Source organism: Mustela erminea, chromosome 4 (genome assembly GCF_009829155.1).
Source record: "Mustela erminea isolate mMusErm1 chromosome 4, mMusErm1.Pri, whole genome shotgun sequence".
Lineage (NCBI taxonomy): Eukaryota > Metazoa > Chordata > Mammalia > Carnivora > Mustelidae > Mustela > Mustela erminea.
The window spans coordinates 58,778,486-58,796,933 of NC_045617.1; the positions used below are offsets into that span (position 1 = coordinate 58,778,486).

An 18,448-nucleotide genomic window follows, 5' to 3' on the forward strand; every position below is an offset into this window, starting at 1 on the left:
AAGAATTGCCCAGCTGAGCCCTGACTAAATCCCCAACCCAGAAAAATCTGTAAGATAGAATAAGATGGTTGTCATTTTCAGCCACTAAGTTTTGGGAAGTTCACTACACAGAAATGGTGACTGAACAGGGTCATCTAGTGGCCAATAAATGAGAGGTGAATGACCAAAAGCACACAACTAGGGGAGGAGAATGGAAGAAAACTTGTAAACAGTGTACACTATTTTTTTCTTCTTTTTAAAAAAAATTTTTAAGTTTTTTTTTTTTTTTTTCCTCAGTAATCTCTGCATCCAGCACAAGACTTAAATTCACGACTCTGAGATCAAAAATTGCATGGCCTTCCGAATAAGCCAGCCAGGTGCCCTACACTATTTTTTAAAATTTTTTGATTTTACAAAACAACATTCTACGTGCCTTGACTATCCCTTCTCTTGAAAAGCAACAAAAATGCTGAGCATGACATTTAAAAATTATTTCAAATGTACTGATCAGCCAATAAGAAAGTAAACTATACTTGGACAGAAAGAATAAATGAAGATGAAGCTCAAAGAAATGAAGTAAGCTGAGCAATGACATTGCCTTTGACCTTGAGGGCATTTGCTATGTTAAAAGTGGTGACTGAGGGCAGTCATTTTCATAGTGTGGTGAGATACTAAAGACCAGAGACGAAACCTGCCAAAGGTGGAAAGCCGCATGAATAACCCTCCCACCACAGAGAGGGGTCTCATGGCATAGCCTCAGTGAAGAGTATCCTAGAATGTCTGATCCCCAGAGGATAACAGATAATGTCATGCTGGTGCTTAGCAGGTGAGGCAGAATGAGATCTACCCTGAGAATATGAACCAGTAAGTAGCCCTCACATGGGTTCACAGCCTGGATTCCTAGCACTAAGGTGGTCCAAAATAACTCAACTTTATATTAAAATAGTATTAGATAAAACAGTCTTTACAACAGAAAGCATTTCTTGGGTAGAGTCTCATAATAAAGGCTTCATCAGGAAAATGTAATTATCCTAAACTTATATACATCTATTGACACAATCTGAGAATATAGGAAACAAAACAGAATTATAAAGAGAAGGAAACATCCATATATGCAGTAGTAGAGGTAACACATCCTTCTCTTGGTCTGGGACCAAGCAGACAAAAAAGAAAAAAAAAAAAAAAAGGAAGGATACAAAAATCTGAATGAGACTCACAAATTTAAGTTTCAGACATATTTAAAACTCCATACCCCAGAATTGTAGAACGTATACTGTTTTTGAGGATATATGGGACATTTATAATTACTGACCACATACCTTTAAAATCCCAATATTTAAAGTCACACTACAGTCCACTTAAATCAGGATCTTTGGGGGTGGGACCCAGACCCAGGCATCACCATTTTTAAAGCTCCCCCACCCCCGCCCTTGAGAGCAATGTACAGCTAAGGTTGGGAACCACTGACATATGGCATCATTTATAGCCTTCAGTGGTTGTATCAGAAAATACGAAAGGAAGAAGGTTAATGACTTATTTTTTAAAGCTTTTATTTATTCATTTGAGAGAGAACAGGGGTGGTGGTATGCGGGGAGGGATTTGCGGGAATGGCAGAGAGAGAGGGAGAATCTGACTCCCAGCTGAGCCTGGGATACTGGGCTCAATCCCAGGATCCCAAGGTCAGGACCTGAGCTAAAGTCAGATGCTCCCACCTAGGTACCTCAGAAGGTTAATGATTTAAAGAGTTCACCTTAAGTTAGAAAAGAATGAACAAATGAAGCCAAGAAAATTAGGAGAGAGATCAAAGAGCAAATAGCAACCCAGGAAACATTAAAGATGATCCACAGAGCTCAAGGCATATCTTATATCTTCTAGAAACATCAGTTGTAACAATTTAAATGTGAAAAGCAAAACTATAAATGTTTTAGAAAACAGTCTAGCAGAATACACTTACAACTTTGGTATGAGAAGAATTTTTTCAAAGAAACAAAATCACAAGCCACAAAGAAAAGGTAGATAAATTCATTGCATTAAATTTAAGAAATCTCTTTGTGTCAAAAGATAACCATAAAAAGAATGAAATGCCATAAATTGGAAGATACATATGTATTTGCAATATATAAACTGGAATATATGAAGAACTCCTATGAATCAACAAGAAATTGACAACTCCCCCCCCAAATAGACAAAAGGTACAGAAGTGGAACCTGAATGCCCAATAGGTATGAAAATATGCTCAACCTCATTAATAATTAATGAGAGGCAAAATATAAGTATAATGATGTTATTTCCTAACCACTGGGTTGTCATGTTAAAAAAAAAAAAAAAACAATAAAAATGAAACAAAAACAACTGACTATCACATGTTGGCAAGAATATTGGATGACGGGTAACCTTTGCTGTGAAGAGCGATCATTTTGGAAAGCTGTTGACACTGCCTAATTTTGCTGAATACTCCTATATTGTAGTTTTTCTGGACTGTGAGCTATATATCAATAATATAATATAATATATATTATATTATTGGTAAGCCATGGCCCACAGGGCAAATCTAGCCCACCATCTGTTTTTGTAAATGAAGTTTTATTGGAACACATGTCCATCCATTCATTTATATACTGCCTATGGCTGTTTTCATACTCTAATGGCAGAGCTGAGCTGTTGCAACAAAGACAGTATGGATCACAAACACAAAGCCTAAAATATTTATTCTGGCCATTTATAGAAAAAGTGTGCTGGCCTTAATATAGATCAATACCTTTTTCACTGTTAACATATCCCTTTATATTATTCATTACTATCTTTTTTTTTTTTTTTTAAAGATTTTTTATTTATTTATTTGACAGAGAGAGAAATCACAAGTAGGCGGAGAGTCAGGCAGAGAGAGAGAGAGAAGCAGGCTCCTGCTGAGCAAAGAGCCCGATGCGGGGCTCGATCCCAGGACACTGAGATCATGACCTGAGCCGAAGGCAGCGGCTTAATCCACTGAGCCACCCAGGCGCCCCTATTCATTACTATCTTTAAAATTTTTATTTTAAGTAGGCTCCATGCCCAACATGGGGCTTGAACTCATGACCCTGAGATCAAGAGTCAAATGCTCTACCAACTGAACCAGCCCGATACCCCTTAACATATCCTTTTAAAATGATAACTTGCATAAATTATATTTCCCAAAGGTAAGGATAAATCATGGCTGTAGGACCACCCCACCCTCAATCCAGGCACGAATGCAGACAGGTCACATGGTAATTGAGAATGAATTTTTCCGAGACTTACCTGAAAGAACCTCACTGATATTACTAAATATACCACTTAAGTGGCTTAAATAACCAAGGCAGGAAATTGTGGACCTATCTGGTACTATCTAGCCTCGTGGGAGGACTGTGTGTGTGTATATGGGGGGAGGAAGGGTAAGTGGATACTGGAAGCTTCAAGAAAAGCAATAAAATCATGAACAAATAAAATCATGGCTAAAACCACAAGGGCTCTTGCCTTGTCTGCAGGTGTTAACCTGGCCCAGGGCTTGTCTGCCCGGCGATCGTAGTCGGGAGAATCGGTGACTTCTACATACTCATTAAACCGCAGGATCCTTCGAGCTTGTAGCTCTGCCACTGTGGGTCTCAGGCTGAGCTGCAGGGGGATAGGGAAAAGAAAGGACAAGTTTAGGAAACCATTTACAGCCTCATGGTGGCAAGTTTTCTATAGAGAACTTCAAAGTTATGGTTAAATAAGGTCACTTTCAGATATCCAAAAGGAAAAAAAAAGGCAGCAGCATCTTGGGAGTTTCTAATGAGAACCCGAAAGCAGTGTGCCCTAATTCTGAGACTATAAAAATCATCATTGTTAGATAGGTCACAGGCTTTGGCAGCCACCTGTGTTACGCTATTTTCCGCACCTTGTCTGGCATAAAGACACCTGTCATCTCTGACACAAGGAGCCCGAAGCAACACAGACACAACAGCACTCCAGATAGAGGCTAGCTGGTATGGAGTCTGAATCATCCAGACAAAAGTATTCTTAAAACTTCTAGAAATGAGATCTCTGCTCCTATTATATTAAACTCCTATATTCAGAAACGCACAAAGTTATGACAAAGAAACGGTCTGGTGAAGGCTGTGCTTACAGCAGTCTTCTGGGTGAGACTAGGGACCCATGCCCAGATTTGACCTTACCCTTGCTTGCTGCAGAAGGTGCTGTGCAGAAATCAGCAGGGGCATGGAGGAGGACATTCACTGGGCCAGAACTGCTTAAAACAGGCTGGGATGATTAAGGTACTTCTAATGACTTGGATCCCTCCTGTGGTCTTTGTCAAATTCAAGTTCATAGTTTATTTAATTCACTCAGCCCTGTGTATTTGCTCTCCTTTCCCAAGACCAAGAATAGAAGAGATGGTTCTGAGAGACTAGAGAGTCCTGGCCCTGCTGACAGGTATTATCTACTCTCTTCTCCTGAGGTTCATGCTTCTGTGGCCTCTCTCGGTCTGAAGATGTCACAGACCCAGGCCTCTGTTGTACCCATGGGGTCCATTCCCAGTACCTTTTCTATCTGTATCTGTACTTGCATATAGCCGGCCCATGCACTATCTAAGTGGTCCTCTTTGGAGGGGTTCCTCATTTGCAAAGACTCACTTAAAAAAAAAAAAAAATTAAGTACTATGACACACAAAAATGATGTTTTTGTGGTAAAACAAAACAAAACAAAACAAACCCTTTTCTGAGCCTCAGTTTCCTCTTGGGTAAAATGAGAGGCTGACCTAGGTCAATACTCTAACATTCAAGTCCCTCATGGACTCTTAGAAAGCCTGTTTCTATACTCTGAGCTCACTTGAGCTGGGATATGGCAATGGCGGCTCCTTCTAGCTTCATAAAGCCCTGATAGGCAAGGGACAGAGGGAGGAATGATCTAAGTGGCTCTCTTCTACTCTCACTTGTTGTCTAATCTCTACTGCTAGATTCTTACTGCTTCTCTAGGGCAGGCGGGGCTAAGGAAGTAGAGAAATGACTGCCTCTGGGAAGTGCCCAAAGACAGGTGACCAGAGACCACAGAAGTTCTTCCTCCAGTCTTGCCATTTAGGACTGTGCTATTAGTGCTATGGAATGTCCTGGATCTATGGCAGAGAGCTCTGTAGAGTGGAGGCCAATGGGACTCAGGGGCTAGGGGTCAGGGGTCAGGGTGGGTTCTGTTGCCTCCTGGCGAGGCTCAACTGGATGGAGAAAAAATGAGGAGAGGCTATTGCTTATCCGTAGCCAGTAACTTGGCAGCCACGGAATGTTAGAAGAGCTGCCTCTAGCAATTCAGTTTACAGAATCTTTCTCAGCTTAATCATTACTTGTCATTTAGAGTCTTTGGAAAAGAAAAACGAAAAGATGAATTAAGGATCTTTTCCCCTAAAAATCAAAACCAAAAACTCTCAAAATACAATCTTCAACTTTTCCATGAGAACAGGGTTTCTTCTCCCTGCCTCAGAATGCCTTTGTTGTGGACTCCCCAGCCAGCCCAGATAAATGTGGGTCAGGTCACATGCCTCCCCGCAGATGTCATATTCTACTCATCCTGCCTTAACAAGGTGTGAAAGGTATATCTGAAGAATTACTGAAAACAGATTTATAATGAAATATCAACTCTGATAGGTCTTAATTTTTCCGAAGACTATTATTATTTTAACACTTACAGAAAAAAGTGATGGCCCAGGTATCAGAATTATATATATATATTTTAAAAGATTTTATTTATTTATTCATGAGACAAAGAGAAGGAGAGAGAGAGGCAGAGGCAGAGGGAGAAGCAGGTTCCCTGCTAATCACGGAGCCTGATGCAGGACTCAGTCCTGGGACCCCAGGATCATGATCTGAGCTGAAGGCAGCTGCTTAACCGACTGAGCCACCCAGATGCCCTCAGACTTGTATTTTCATGAATGGGTGAAAACAATGGAGTCTTGGAGGTAAGCTACTTGTCAATGTGGGTAGCACTGCAGCAGGCAGGTTGGGTGATCAAGTTCACTTAATTACTGACCCAGCTCACATGGAATAGTAGCAGATCTCCAATTTCATATTTATTTAATATTTCCAAAACTGCATAGAAAACATGAGCATTTTTAAAAACTATATTGAGATGTTAACAATGGTTATCTCTGAATTGTGTGATTTTCTTTTCGTTTTTGTTCCTTTCTGCACTTAAAAAAAAATCACATAGCTTATATGTTATTTTCATAATCAGTAAATGTAATTTGAAAAATCTTATTGCTAGCTTTTCAAAATTAGCATAGCATGCAATTATAAATATAATTCATATCATATGCATTACATTGATTTTAATGTCTAAAATTAAATTAAATTAAATGGTTACTGGCTAATAGGAATAATTATTCCTCAATGTTAGATTTAAAGTTAAAGAGCTGATTTGCATTTAAATAATGAAGTAGATCCCAAAACACACATGCTTACTAACAATCATAGTTTCATTACCTTTCTACTGAGTCTGCGCTTAAGTTCCATTTTTGCTTCTTGTTCTTCTTCTTCATTCTTTTCTGTTTATTAATGGGGGTGGGAGAGGAAAGGCATGAAGACTTAGTTACTATGAATGATTTTATAATCAGAAAAATAGATCAGGCCACAATTATTTGACTTAGATAGTGACCAAACACTCCACCATCTTTAAAAAGTTGTCAAAAGATTTTGCAGAGAAATTGTTCATTAATTTGTGTGTGTGTGTTTATGTGTGTGTGTGTATATATATATACACAACATATAATATACATAATATACACTATATGTAATATACATATTACAAGTTTATATAAGTTTTATATATATAAGTATATATAAAAAGTTTATATATATATAAACTTTTTCTCCTTATGGGATCGGTTTCCTTACTAACTGTAAACCTTTTAGCTTCCTGACTTCATATTCTATTCTGAAAAACATGACAGGTGCCCACAATCTGGTGAAAACCTTTCATTGCTGAACATCTCTTGGGCTTATATGCACCATTTATCAGAATACAGATAAACATTTACTTCTGGATCTGGCCCTTACATGAAAATCTGAGACATATCAGAAGAGCAAATTAGAACCATCTGATGCACGTCTGAGTTCATTTCCATTCAAATCCAACCAAAGTACTTGATTTGTCTGCTTTGGTTTCCACAGAAGCAAAATGCAGTCATTTCTTTGGACTCTGCCTTCAAACCAGAATGTTCTGAATGGGGTTATTATGGTGTACTGTTGATGGAGATGATTTATTTTCTTGTGACTTTGACTTTCCAAAGTCATCTGTTTCTCTAGTGCTTTACCAAATGGTACAATTTAATGGCCAATTTAATGAATGCTGTCCAATGGATGGGATGAAGAGAAAAATGACCAGAAATTTTAAAGAAATAAACACCCCCTTCAGATTTTCATGGTTGCTTATTTGATGAACTTCTCTCTGGTGCTTCCAGCAGCTCATCGTTTGTTCAATAAGTGAGGACAGATTTTCACTATTTGGAAGCCAATGCTTACAAAAGACGATCTTTTAGAAGATGCTGTTATGAATTCTACTGAAGGAACATCACACGATCTAAAGGCTCAACCAAAAGTTTGAAAAAGAAAAGTTTCCTCTATGAAAAGGTAAATTTATTTTTAAAGTTCAAATAGACTTCTTACCACTAAGATTGTTTTTTATCATGAATAAAGTATCAATATTCAGTATTTGTACCAACTGTACTTGTTAACCAAACATGTTAAATTATCTATTAATTTTCCTTATTTGGACAAAGAAAAGTTTCAGTGTTCTTCCAAAATACTAATTTTAATTCATAAGAAATAGGATGATCCAGCTGGTTATTTAGACAACCAGTAAGCATAAACTGAAAACACAGTGCAAAGACAAGGAACACTCGGTTAGTATGCTTTCAGTGAAATACCTGTGTGCCAAATTTTGTTATAATTCAGATTTCATCCTATGCAAACACTGTAGGTTTTTCTAACTGCTTCACAAAATGTATGTCCTTTGGTATTCTTAAAATACATGCGTAGGGTCAAATATTTACTTTACATGAGTTGGATAAGGCATATAGGTTATAAATTATATATAACAGACACGAGCCAAACTTGTGGTCATGTGACTCAAACTAAGGCTTTTCAAGGTCAGCCTATGACGATATTACTACTAAAAGGGAAAATATAATCCTCAAAGCATTTTAGTCAATCCCTCCTATATGGTGACTGTGCTCTATTTTTAAAGGTACTTTCCAAAGACAGAAAAGTGGGTATCAACTACAACTCAAAGCCAACAAATGCTTTAATTTTCACGAGGGAATATTCAATAACTTCATCTTATTAAGAAGCATACTTTCCACCTGGGTGACATACCTATGCAAAAAGAGAAGGGCCAGCTGCAGTTGCAGGAATTAAATAAACAGGATTTTACCACCTGGAATTTGTTTTAACATCAGGAGCTGACTTCTTTACGTATTTCCATATTTGAAATTGTACTTTTAAAGAAGTTAAAGAAAGTGAGAGGTGGAGGGAAGTCAAGATGACTGCTGTTCCACATTTTTCTAAATAACTTGTAAAATCTCTTCCAAAGAATCAAATCTTAGTTTAAAAAACTTCACTGAGTTCTTTTTAAATTTTTTAAAAATTTATTTTCAGCATAACAGTATTCATTGTTTTTGTACTACACCCAGTGCTCCATGCAATCCGTGCCCTCTTTAATACCCGCCACCTGGTTCCCCCAACCTCCTCCCCTCCCAACACCCCCCTCCCCATTCCCGGTTCCTTCAAAACCCTCAGATTGTTTTTCAGAGTCTATAGTCTCTCATGGTTCACCTCCCCTTCCAATTTCCCCCAATTCCCTTCAGGTCTCCTTTGTTTGCCTATTAGATAGCCAATTACAAAGTAGGATGTAAAACTTTTTGGTCCCTTTAAACAGACTGGAGGGATATTCATGAAGGAAGTGACCTAGCTCATTGACAAATCTTGCATTTCAGTAAGGCCTCAGAGCAGGGCTGGGGGCAGGGAGGGGTTTTTAGAACAGCTACAGGAAGTGTTTGCCCTTACACACACACAAACGATACATGTGGTTTAACAGCCATGGACACTGCAGGAAACCTGCCCAGCTGCCCACAGCATTTTATGGATTAGCTAAAATTAGACAGAAAAGCACCAAAACATTGGCACCTGGAATATCAGAGTCTTGAGTCATCGATTTGGATACACTCGGTTAAAAAAAAGCTAACTATTTTTTGGTGGGTTTCTCTTTTTGCTGATTTATGTATGTTTCGATAAGGATATTTTTAACAAAAGAAAATGCACTTATAAACCTACTTTGAAATGCATCAAAAAATAACATGGATCAAAGGAAGGCCAGATATGTGATAAGCCAAGATAGGATAAAATGTTTAAAAAAAAAGATGTGATAAGATGTTAATGGCAGAATATAAATAGTACATATATGGGTGTTTACTGTAAAATTCTTTTTTTTTTCTTTTCTTTCTTTCTTTCTTTATTAAATTTCTTTTAAGTGTACCAGAATTCATTGTTTATGTACCACACCCAGTGTTCTATGCAGTAAAATTCTTTCAACTTTTCTCTATATTTAAAAAATTTAATAACGAAAGTTGGGAAAAAAATACATGCAGCACTCAACACCGTGACACATTTTTCTTTTCTACAGAATATATAGCTGGAATTATAGTCACAACTAAATAGATCTATAACTTCTATCGTGGCCCTATACAAGATATTCCATGAACATTTCTTTTCCTCAAGGGCAAATGTTGACCTTCCCAGCACCAAAACTTATTTTCTCCTTTTAACAATATTAAGGAATCGTTTCTAAAATGTACAACTAAATATAACTTTATATGTTCTTTAAAAAGCCTCAATGCTGTAAAATAGGAAAGCGATGGAGTAAGGTAGATGCTGGGAATGAAACACTAAGAGACAAAATGTGTCCTGTGGTCTCAGTGAAAGCGATCAGCGCTGACTGCCACTTGACTCATGTTTATAAAACTAATGGCAAGCTTGGAGTTGACAACTGCTGAATGAGTTTGTGCTGTGAATGAGTTCCCTGGTCTGTCCAGACAAGATGACCTAGTTAAAATAAGTGTCCTTGGGCGCCTGGGTGGCTCAGTGGGTTAAGCCTCTGCCTTCGGCTCAGGTCATGATCTCAGGGTACTGGGATCGAGGCCCGCATCGGGCTCTCTGCTCAGCAGGGAGTCCGCTTCTCACTCTCTCTGCCTGCCTCTCTGCCCACTTGTGATCTCTCTCTATTTCAAATAAATAAAATCTTTAAAAAAAATAATAAAATAAAATAAAATAAGTGTCCTTAAAAAAAAAAAACCCACACCATGTCACACGCAAACTTTTCTTTAAAGAATCAGTCATACTGCTTTTGAACAAAAGCCGGAGAAGAAATACATGGACAAAAAAGAGCAATCTGTGTGGAAGAAGCCAGAGGCAAAGGGACTGAATAAAGTATTGTAAACTATGCCTCTGAGTTCCCTGGGGTGGCTCAGTGGAATGCCCTGGATGACCTCCACCGGTTCCTCTTTCTGCTTCCCTTGGCCATACAATACTATGTCAGGAGATCATAAGCCAGTTATCAGCCTCTCCAGACTGGAAATGTGTCTTTTGTTTCCAGAATAAGCATGGTTAGATAAACTATGAAGGAAGTAAGAAAAGGGTTGGAGTCAAATTTGAGGCTGACTTTGGCGTTTCCCTCTTCCCTGAACCTCCAGGAAAATAGGGTATAGAAGCCAAGACAGCACTTAAGATCAACGTGGGATAAATTTCTACATCTATGAAACAGTTCCTCAAATAACCAAACACCACTGTGGTTTGGCACTATTTGTCTCACAGAAGCAGGAAAGAATTAGCCCGCATCTGCTCTTCCCTTTTTTCCTAGGTATTGCATCAGGCATCCAATAAGACACAATCTTTGTGTGTGGGAGCTTATGGTCTGCCTTTGAGCTTACCTAAAGTTTAATTCAACAAAATATTTTCCAGGAACCCATTATCAAAAGCCTTGAACTTTCTTGGTTTTGTGTTGTCAAAATTCGACGTTGCTTTCATTCTTCCTCGGAACTCTAAAACACAACTTTCTTTTCTTTCTCACCGTGACTTTTTCCATCTCCAAACTGGCTCTTCTACACAATGATGGCCACTTCAGCCCTTCCTTGGGTTCTACTCCAGTTTTTGGTCACAAAGAGCCAGACCAAAATATTCCAAGGAAAGAATCCCGTAGACTGGCAATTCCCCTCACTGTTCAGTCCTCATGGCTGGGTTGTCTTAGGAAGAACAACTATAGTATAAACAAGACATTAAAATGTTCTGTTCCTCTGAGAAAGAAAACAATTCAGATTGAAGAGTGGGGGGTCATCCAGACAAGCCAGCCTGACTCTAGGAGCCTGACTGAGAAAGATTTCCCACTCCCACATGTCCATGGCTCCTTGCTATTGTATCTGGGGTTTTGCCTATCTCTGTTCTTTGACATTTTGTACAATAAAAAGCTCTTTAGAAAATGGGTTAATAATATATAAAACAGAAAACAAAAAAACACTAATATATATATATATATATATTTATAAAACTGTAGCTAGGCTCAATTTAAAAATATCCATTACTTAACTCACTGTGGTTAGTAACCGCATTGATGCACTACATAAGCTCAGACCACTTCTGCTGGTTTTATAGCTTTAACATACGAACTCCGGTGAAGTTCTATTGGACTAGCCAGTAAGAAGGAAAGTCAAAGAAAACAGAGGGGAAAGCAGAATGGGAAAATAAAGTAGGAAAATGAATGGAGAACTCCTTAAGTGCCGAGAAATTATAAATAACTCAAGAGGGAAACAGAGTTATCATAACAAAGGAAAATGAAAAGGACTCAAAAATTTCTTTTACCATAATTCTGTTTTAAATTGAGTCATTTGTTAAGTGTGGCAACAAACTGTATTATTAATAATAATATAGGAATGTTTGATTTATTTCCTTGTGGATTCTTTGGCCTTTTCTTTGACATTTATTTGCAAGCAGACTAGAGTGGTTTCTTGTATTTAATATTTGGGTAAAAGAACACATGAAATGTATCTCATCTCTCTTAAAAACAACTGTCACAACCATGACTCTGGCTTGGGGGATACCAGGCTTAACACTGTAAGACAAAATACGAACTTCAAGAAATTGTTTTTTAAATTATATAAAAATGTGATCTAAATGGGCCATTTCCGTTACTTGTGGATAGTAAATATATTAAGGTTTCCTACTGATAAATGGACTGTCCCTAAAGGGAGCTTGTTAATGGTTACATGAGGAATCATTGTAAAAGATAAGATACTCACGTTTTAGGATATTTCTTTGCTCTAACTCTTCAGTCGTGGGCCTCTGGCTAAGCCTCCTGTGACGAAAAAAGGATATACTGCAGGTTACAAACAAGGTCCCCTTGGCAGGAGATGCAAAATAACAAAGACACAAAACTTTATTTTTTTCCTGTTTTCAAAAACACAAATCTATTTTAAGGTTACCATCCTTTCCGTTAGTTTGGAGACTAAAGATTGTGGCTGAGGCCGCTGCCTACTCCCCATGATCCATCCCTCCTTCTTCCTTTTAGATCTAGAACCTCCTGAGATACAGCTGTGGCTCCCAACACAGACTTCTGCCTCCCTGGCAGCAAGGTGTGGCCATGTGACCGAGTCCCTGCCATGGGATGTGAGCAGAATGGTATTTGTAATGTTTGCCTTTTACCCTTAAAATGACTGAGTATGTCTTCCCTTTTCTTTCCTTCCTCCACAGGCTAGAACTTAAACAGGATCATGTGAGCCAGCTTGGACCATGCAGATGAGAATATCCACGGAGCAAAAGGACAGAATATGGGTGCCCGGCTGACTGCAAGGAACAGTGCTCCCTACCCACCCCGTAAAGCCCACTTACCTCTGGACTGTTCTGCAAAAAGGAAAAAACACGTGAAAGTGTCTTATTTGGAGCACTTTTTGGTCTCTGTTAGAACAGTTTAGCCCATCCCCTAAGTAATACACAGATCATTAGAATCTAGGAAAGTTTTCGGCTTGAGAGTTCAATACTAACTCAAAAGACACCTGATCTACATGGCACAGAGTTTCAAGTGAAATACTGCTTTTGTGACCTCAAATGGATTTGTATATGTGTGCGTGCGTGTGTGTGTGTGTGTGTGTGTGTATTTTCAAGATTTTATTTGAGAGAGAGAGAGAATGAGAGAGAAAATATGAGAGGGGGAGGGTCAGAGCGAGAAGCAAACTCCCCACCGAGCAGGGAGCCCAATGCCAGACTCAATCCCGGGACTCCAGGACCATGACCAGAGCTGAAGGCAGTTGCTCAACCAACTGAGCCACCCAGGCACCCCTCAAATGGATTTATAATATACATAGAGTTATTTGAGATATATGGGCCCTTTCCATCTGCTTCAAGAAAAGCCAGGCTCATCTGTGACTAGTAGCTAACTCTTTGTACACAAAAGCTGAACGACCTAACACCCCTTTATAACTTTCTTCTTGATCTTGTTTATAGTATTAATTTATCGTAAATCACAGATCTGTTGTAAAATTCCTTCTGGATGTAGGATGAGTTTGTGCCATGTAAACATATGTATGAAGGTAATCTTAATATAAGATACTATCAATTCTAACATTATGCCTGTGGCAGAAATGGTATGAAGAACTGAAATCAATGATATTTTAAATACCTCATTAAAATGTTTGTTAAAGTTTAATCTTCACCAGAACTACCTTGAAAGTAACTTACATAACTCAGCCCACAGAAGAACCCAGGAAGCTAGGAGCCCAGCCAGGTGAGGGGCCACCCATGAATCCTGTATCTACACCGTATCCTCTACCAAAGACATTGTCCTCCCTTTTTTGATGGAGTTTCCTCCTTCAGGAATACCCTTCTCTCTTTCCCTGCCTACTGCAATCTTACAAATGACTAAAACAGTAACCTGCAGGTGGGCATCTGACCTGTCCTGTGAGTGAGTTTTGAACTCCTGGTTCTCTGCCCTATGCAGCGCTCACACACAGGTCACACACCTATCAGAGCACGTATCACACAAGTAATAATAAAGATAAGGCAATAATCATAGCTCTCGTTAGCTCATACTTTTAAAAGTCCCAGGCACTGTACCAGGTGCTTAATTTACATTACTATGGATCCTCAAAACAATTCAGCAAGGGAGTAACCCATTTCCATTTTGCAAATGAGGAAATGAGGGATTAATTCACTTGCTTGAGATCAAGGGCTCATGAATGCTGGAGCACAGCCTCATACCTAGTTCTCCTGACCCACATGTTTGCGCTTTTCAGTTGACCTCCCCAAGCAGTATCTCTTTCTGTCTCTCCACTACACACAGAGGCCCCCAAGGTAGGGACTACGGGTATCTTTGAACAACAGTGATCAGATGTACGGTATCTATAGAAAAACAATTCTATAAAATGTACATATTTCTGATGCTAAAAACTACTCAAAAATTTTAATGGCTATGGTTTATGTGTATACTTAGAGAGGTCCTCAAACTTTGGGGGCTTGGGGGTAGAATCCCTATATAAAACAGACAGAAGAGGCTGTTCTGGGTGGATGGGTGAGAGTGGGGTGAAGGAGTCCTCCCCGTCCCACCGCAAACACACCCACACTGCCTGGGTTGCCCCACAGAAGCCCGAGTATCGCCTCCAAGAAATTGTTGATGAGGCAGTCAGAAAACCACTGCTCTATGCTTAGTTCACCACGTCAGCTTCTCCCAATGTCCTTCATCAATCCCCTGTTTTCAAGCACTTGGTTTGTTTTAATTCATCACTGCTTATAAATAGCTTTGAAATAAACATCTTCGTAAAGCGTATGGGTTTTGTTTCCCTTTTGGATTATTTTCTTCTAGTACCGTCTCTCAAATGGAATGACCATGTCAAGGAAGAGGCTGCTCTACAATTTCTTTTTTTCATATTGCTAAGTTGCTCTTCAGAAATACTGAATAAAGGTGCCAATACTGGGTTTAATTTTTTAAAATGTTTTACTTGTTTAAGGGATATATAATGATTTAAATTACTAATAAAAATATTTAATTCTATTATGTGCCTGCTATGATCCAGGCACTCAAGGGCTTTCAGTGCAGCATCTCATATCCCGCCACAAGCCACTGGTTGGCCCCATCTGTCAAGCAGAGAAGAGCCTCCAGAACCCCGGTCCCACACCAACCCCACAGGTCCAACACAGTCACAGAAGTCTTCCACTTCCGAGCAAGTAGAAGAATTTCTTCCACTTCCAAATCCTGCCCTGGGATCCTAGACTGCTCCCTCCTCCCAGTTGATGCACTCTGTTGTTTACGCAGAGTGAGAGAAGTCCGCAAAATGGATAATACTATTAAATATGCTTACACCGATCATCAAACATTGGCACTCACTTCTATTAAACCTGCCAGTTCGATGAACCTCCAAAGTCGCTGGTGGCCAAAGCAGAAACCCTCCAATGGCTGGAAGCAGAATGTGAAGTCAGATAACCACTTGTTTGAAGTTAAAAGGGGGAGACTCTATTGGGGGGCTACAGTTACCTGACTTGGATGGAGCTGGCCATTGAAGCTAACTGATATTTCTAGAGACTCTAAGCCCACAGGGCAGAACCTCATGGCGATCACAGGAATGCCAGAGAGCCCATGGATTAAGCCAGGAGTTGACTATGACTTACAGGCCAAATCTGGCCTGCTGCCTATTTTGGCGAATAAAGTTTTATTGGAACACAACCACACCCATTTGTCTATGTGTTGTTCATGGCTCCTTTCATGCTGTTACTAACACTGTGGTGTAGCTGCAACACCACCTCCAAACTGGTCCTTCATAGAAAAAGTTGTTGACACTTGGCTCAAACTTTGGTGACACCGAAGCCAGTGAATGGCTGGACCAAAGGGAAAGTTGAGTGGTTCACCATCCAGGACCAACTTCGGAAAACCACACAGGCCACATGTGCCCTTACTCAAGGAATTCACAATGATCTCAGCTGGGCAGGACACCACAGGTGGGAGAGAAGTATGATTTGGTGAGTGCTGTGCGAAAACTGGAGCTATTACCTGACGAGCTTGGTTCCAATCTGCTGTCGGATCTCCTGCCGCTCCTCTTCAGATGTACGCTGCAAGATGTTTTTGTCCTCTAGTTCCTTTTTTGACGGTCTGTTGCCAAGTTTGATAGCAAGAGTATCCCTCCGTCGTATTTTACTTGCCAAAGCACCTGAGGAATGGAAGAGGCAGAAATGCAGAAAAAAGGGGCTTTAAGCAAGCAGTACTCAGGTTACACATGGCATGGACTTTAAACAGAGTCCAGACGAAATTCTTTATTCACATGCAAGAGTGGAATTTTAATTAATTTCAGGGAAAAAAATAAAAAAAAAATTTGAGTTGGATGTAGTTCACTTCGAAAGACTGAAGACCTATTTTTAAAATGTTCTGAAAAATGCTGGGGCACCATGAAAAAACTTGCAAATATCACCTCATCATTTGGAAAGTGATATTTGAAGTTTATTTTGCTGAGACGGCATGTCACGGAAATTACTGATTGCGTAACACTTTCTTTTCTAAGTCTTAAAAACATAGTTTTTAAAATTTATACTGTACAGTTAATTCTTGTCTTCCCCTTTCCTTCACTGAGAAATCACGCTGGAAGAAGTTTAACTGCAGTAGCAATGTTTTAATCCTTAATTAGCAAGAATCCTCAACAGAGAATAGTCAACACCAGGTGGATGATAATGATTGTGTTGTTGCTGTTCGGTACAAACTAAAAGGAATTTGACAAACTGATGGTTCATCATTAACAACTTTTCACAATGTATAGATTCAATTCCATAGTGAATTACTCTTAAGTCAAGATGCTTAGACATTTTTTAAAATAAGCACTTTCCAGTTCCCTAAGTTATATATAAATAAGTGGCTTAACTACTATCTCATTCCTTCCTAAAAGGCATCCTATCTCACCTATTGTGGAATAATCTTTTTTTTTTTTTTATTCTTTGAAGGTATTTGTCATTTTCGACTCATTCTTCCCTCCCCTCTCTTTAAACTCTAGTATAATAGTGAGTGGAAGTCTCAAACACCTCCAATAAGTAATCCAGTGAATCCGAGTTTATGCTCTTTATTCAAGAAAGATCTTGGGGCACCTGGATGGCTCAGTCAGTTAAGTGTCTGCCCTTGGCTCAGGTCACGATCCCGGGCTCCTGGGATCGAGTCTTGCACTGGGCTCCCTGCTCCTCAGGGAGCCTGCTTCTCCCTCTGCCCCTCTCTCTTTCTTTCTGTCTCTCATGAACAAATAAATAAAATCTTTTTTTTTTTAAAGATTTTATTTATTTATTTGACAGAGAGAGATCACAAGTAGGCAGAGAGGCAGGGAAAGAGAGAGGAAGGGAAGCAGGCTCCCCGCTGAGCAGAGAGCCCAATGCGGGACTTGATCTCAGGACCCTGAGATCATGACCTGAGCTGAAGGCAGCAGCTTAACCCACTGAGCCACCCAGGTGCCCACAAATAAATAAAATCTTAAAAAAAAAAAAAAGTAAAGAAAAGAAAGAAAGATCTGAGTAGAAGGGCCATCTCCGATCATTCTGAAAACATCTCTGTCATTTGAAAGCTCTGACTCCTCATAGACAAAGGCCTGACCCCTTGGCCCCCGTGGAACCATCTTCTGGAAAGGTCTGTCATCAAAAGCTAAACTTTAGGACACACATTTCTAATTCGAGAAAAGAATATGATGAGGGGAAAGAAAACATCAGCTATCTGATCACCGGTGGCTTTTGTCATTACAAAACGCACCTGCTTCTGTCCATCATCCACTTTCCTCCCCACCTCTGGAAAAAAGTCTTACTTTCTCCACTGCCGTCCTCGTCCTCATCCTCTTCATCATCGTCGTCATCAGTGTACAAGACAGGCCCATCAGAGTCTGAGTCATTGGTCTGGTACTCCCTTTGGCCTTCGTCCTCAGGGGCACTGAAGGATTCTGAAGATTCTCCCAACAGCCCAGGAGTCAGCAGCTGAGGGGCTACCTTTCCCGGCTCATCTTTGGTTGTAAAACTGTTAAAGGCACAACGACACGGGGGTAGGGGGGTGGGGGGGGTGCGTGAAGCTCAGAGCAGCCCTCCGGGACAACACCAGCACCATGAGAGGGAGCTCTAGTTTCAGGAGCATCTTTCAAGCTGTTGAAAGGAGAAAGCAAACACAGACAGCTAGGGGCAGTGAAACGGAAGAGGACTACTGCAGGACTTCATTCTCAAGGTTTCAGATTCTTCATCTACAAAATGAAAAGGAATGGCTAGATGATGTCTGATATTGATACATGATTTAGTACATGAATATGGTAAAACTATATTTTGCAAATTGATTTTTCCGTAACCATGGGGCCTCAGTGGAAAGAACAGTGGACTAGAAGTTTCTGAATATTTGACTTGGTCTATCCTTATTCTGTACCTGTAACTCCTACTTATCCTTCAAGCCTCAG

At 39.7% G+C, this 18,448-nt stretch overlaps 1 protein-coding gene across 6 annotated transcripts in view; it reads right to left on the reverse strand.

Moving 5' to 3' along the window:
- Positions 1 to 18,448, reverse strand: part of PHACTR2 (phosphatase and actin regulator 2) — a 259,175-nt gene that overhangs the window by 20,031 nt on the left and 220,696 nt on the right. For all 6 annotated transcript variants that reach the window (XM_032339330.1, XM_032339325.1, XM_032339329.1 and 3 more), the window contains 5 exons: positions 17,819 to 18,024; positions 16,042 to 16,198; positions 12,305 to 12,360; positions 6,444 to 6,505; positions 3,472 to 3,609 (listed from right to left, as the gene is read on the reverse strand). In XM_032339330.1, the coding sequence (XP_032195221.1) occupies positions 3,472 to 3,609; positions 6,444 to 6,505; positions 12,305 to 12,360; positions 16,042 to 16,198; positions 17,819 to 18,024 (619 nt within the window). The remainder of the gene's footprint in view (positions 1 to 3,471; positions 3,610 to 6,443; positions 6,506 to 12,304; positions 12,361 to 16,041; positions 16,199 to 17,818; positions 18,025 to 18,448) is intronic.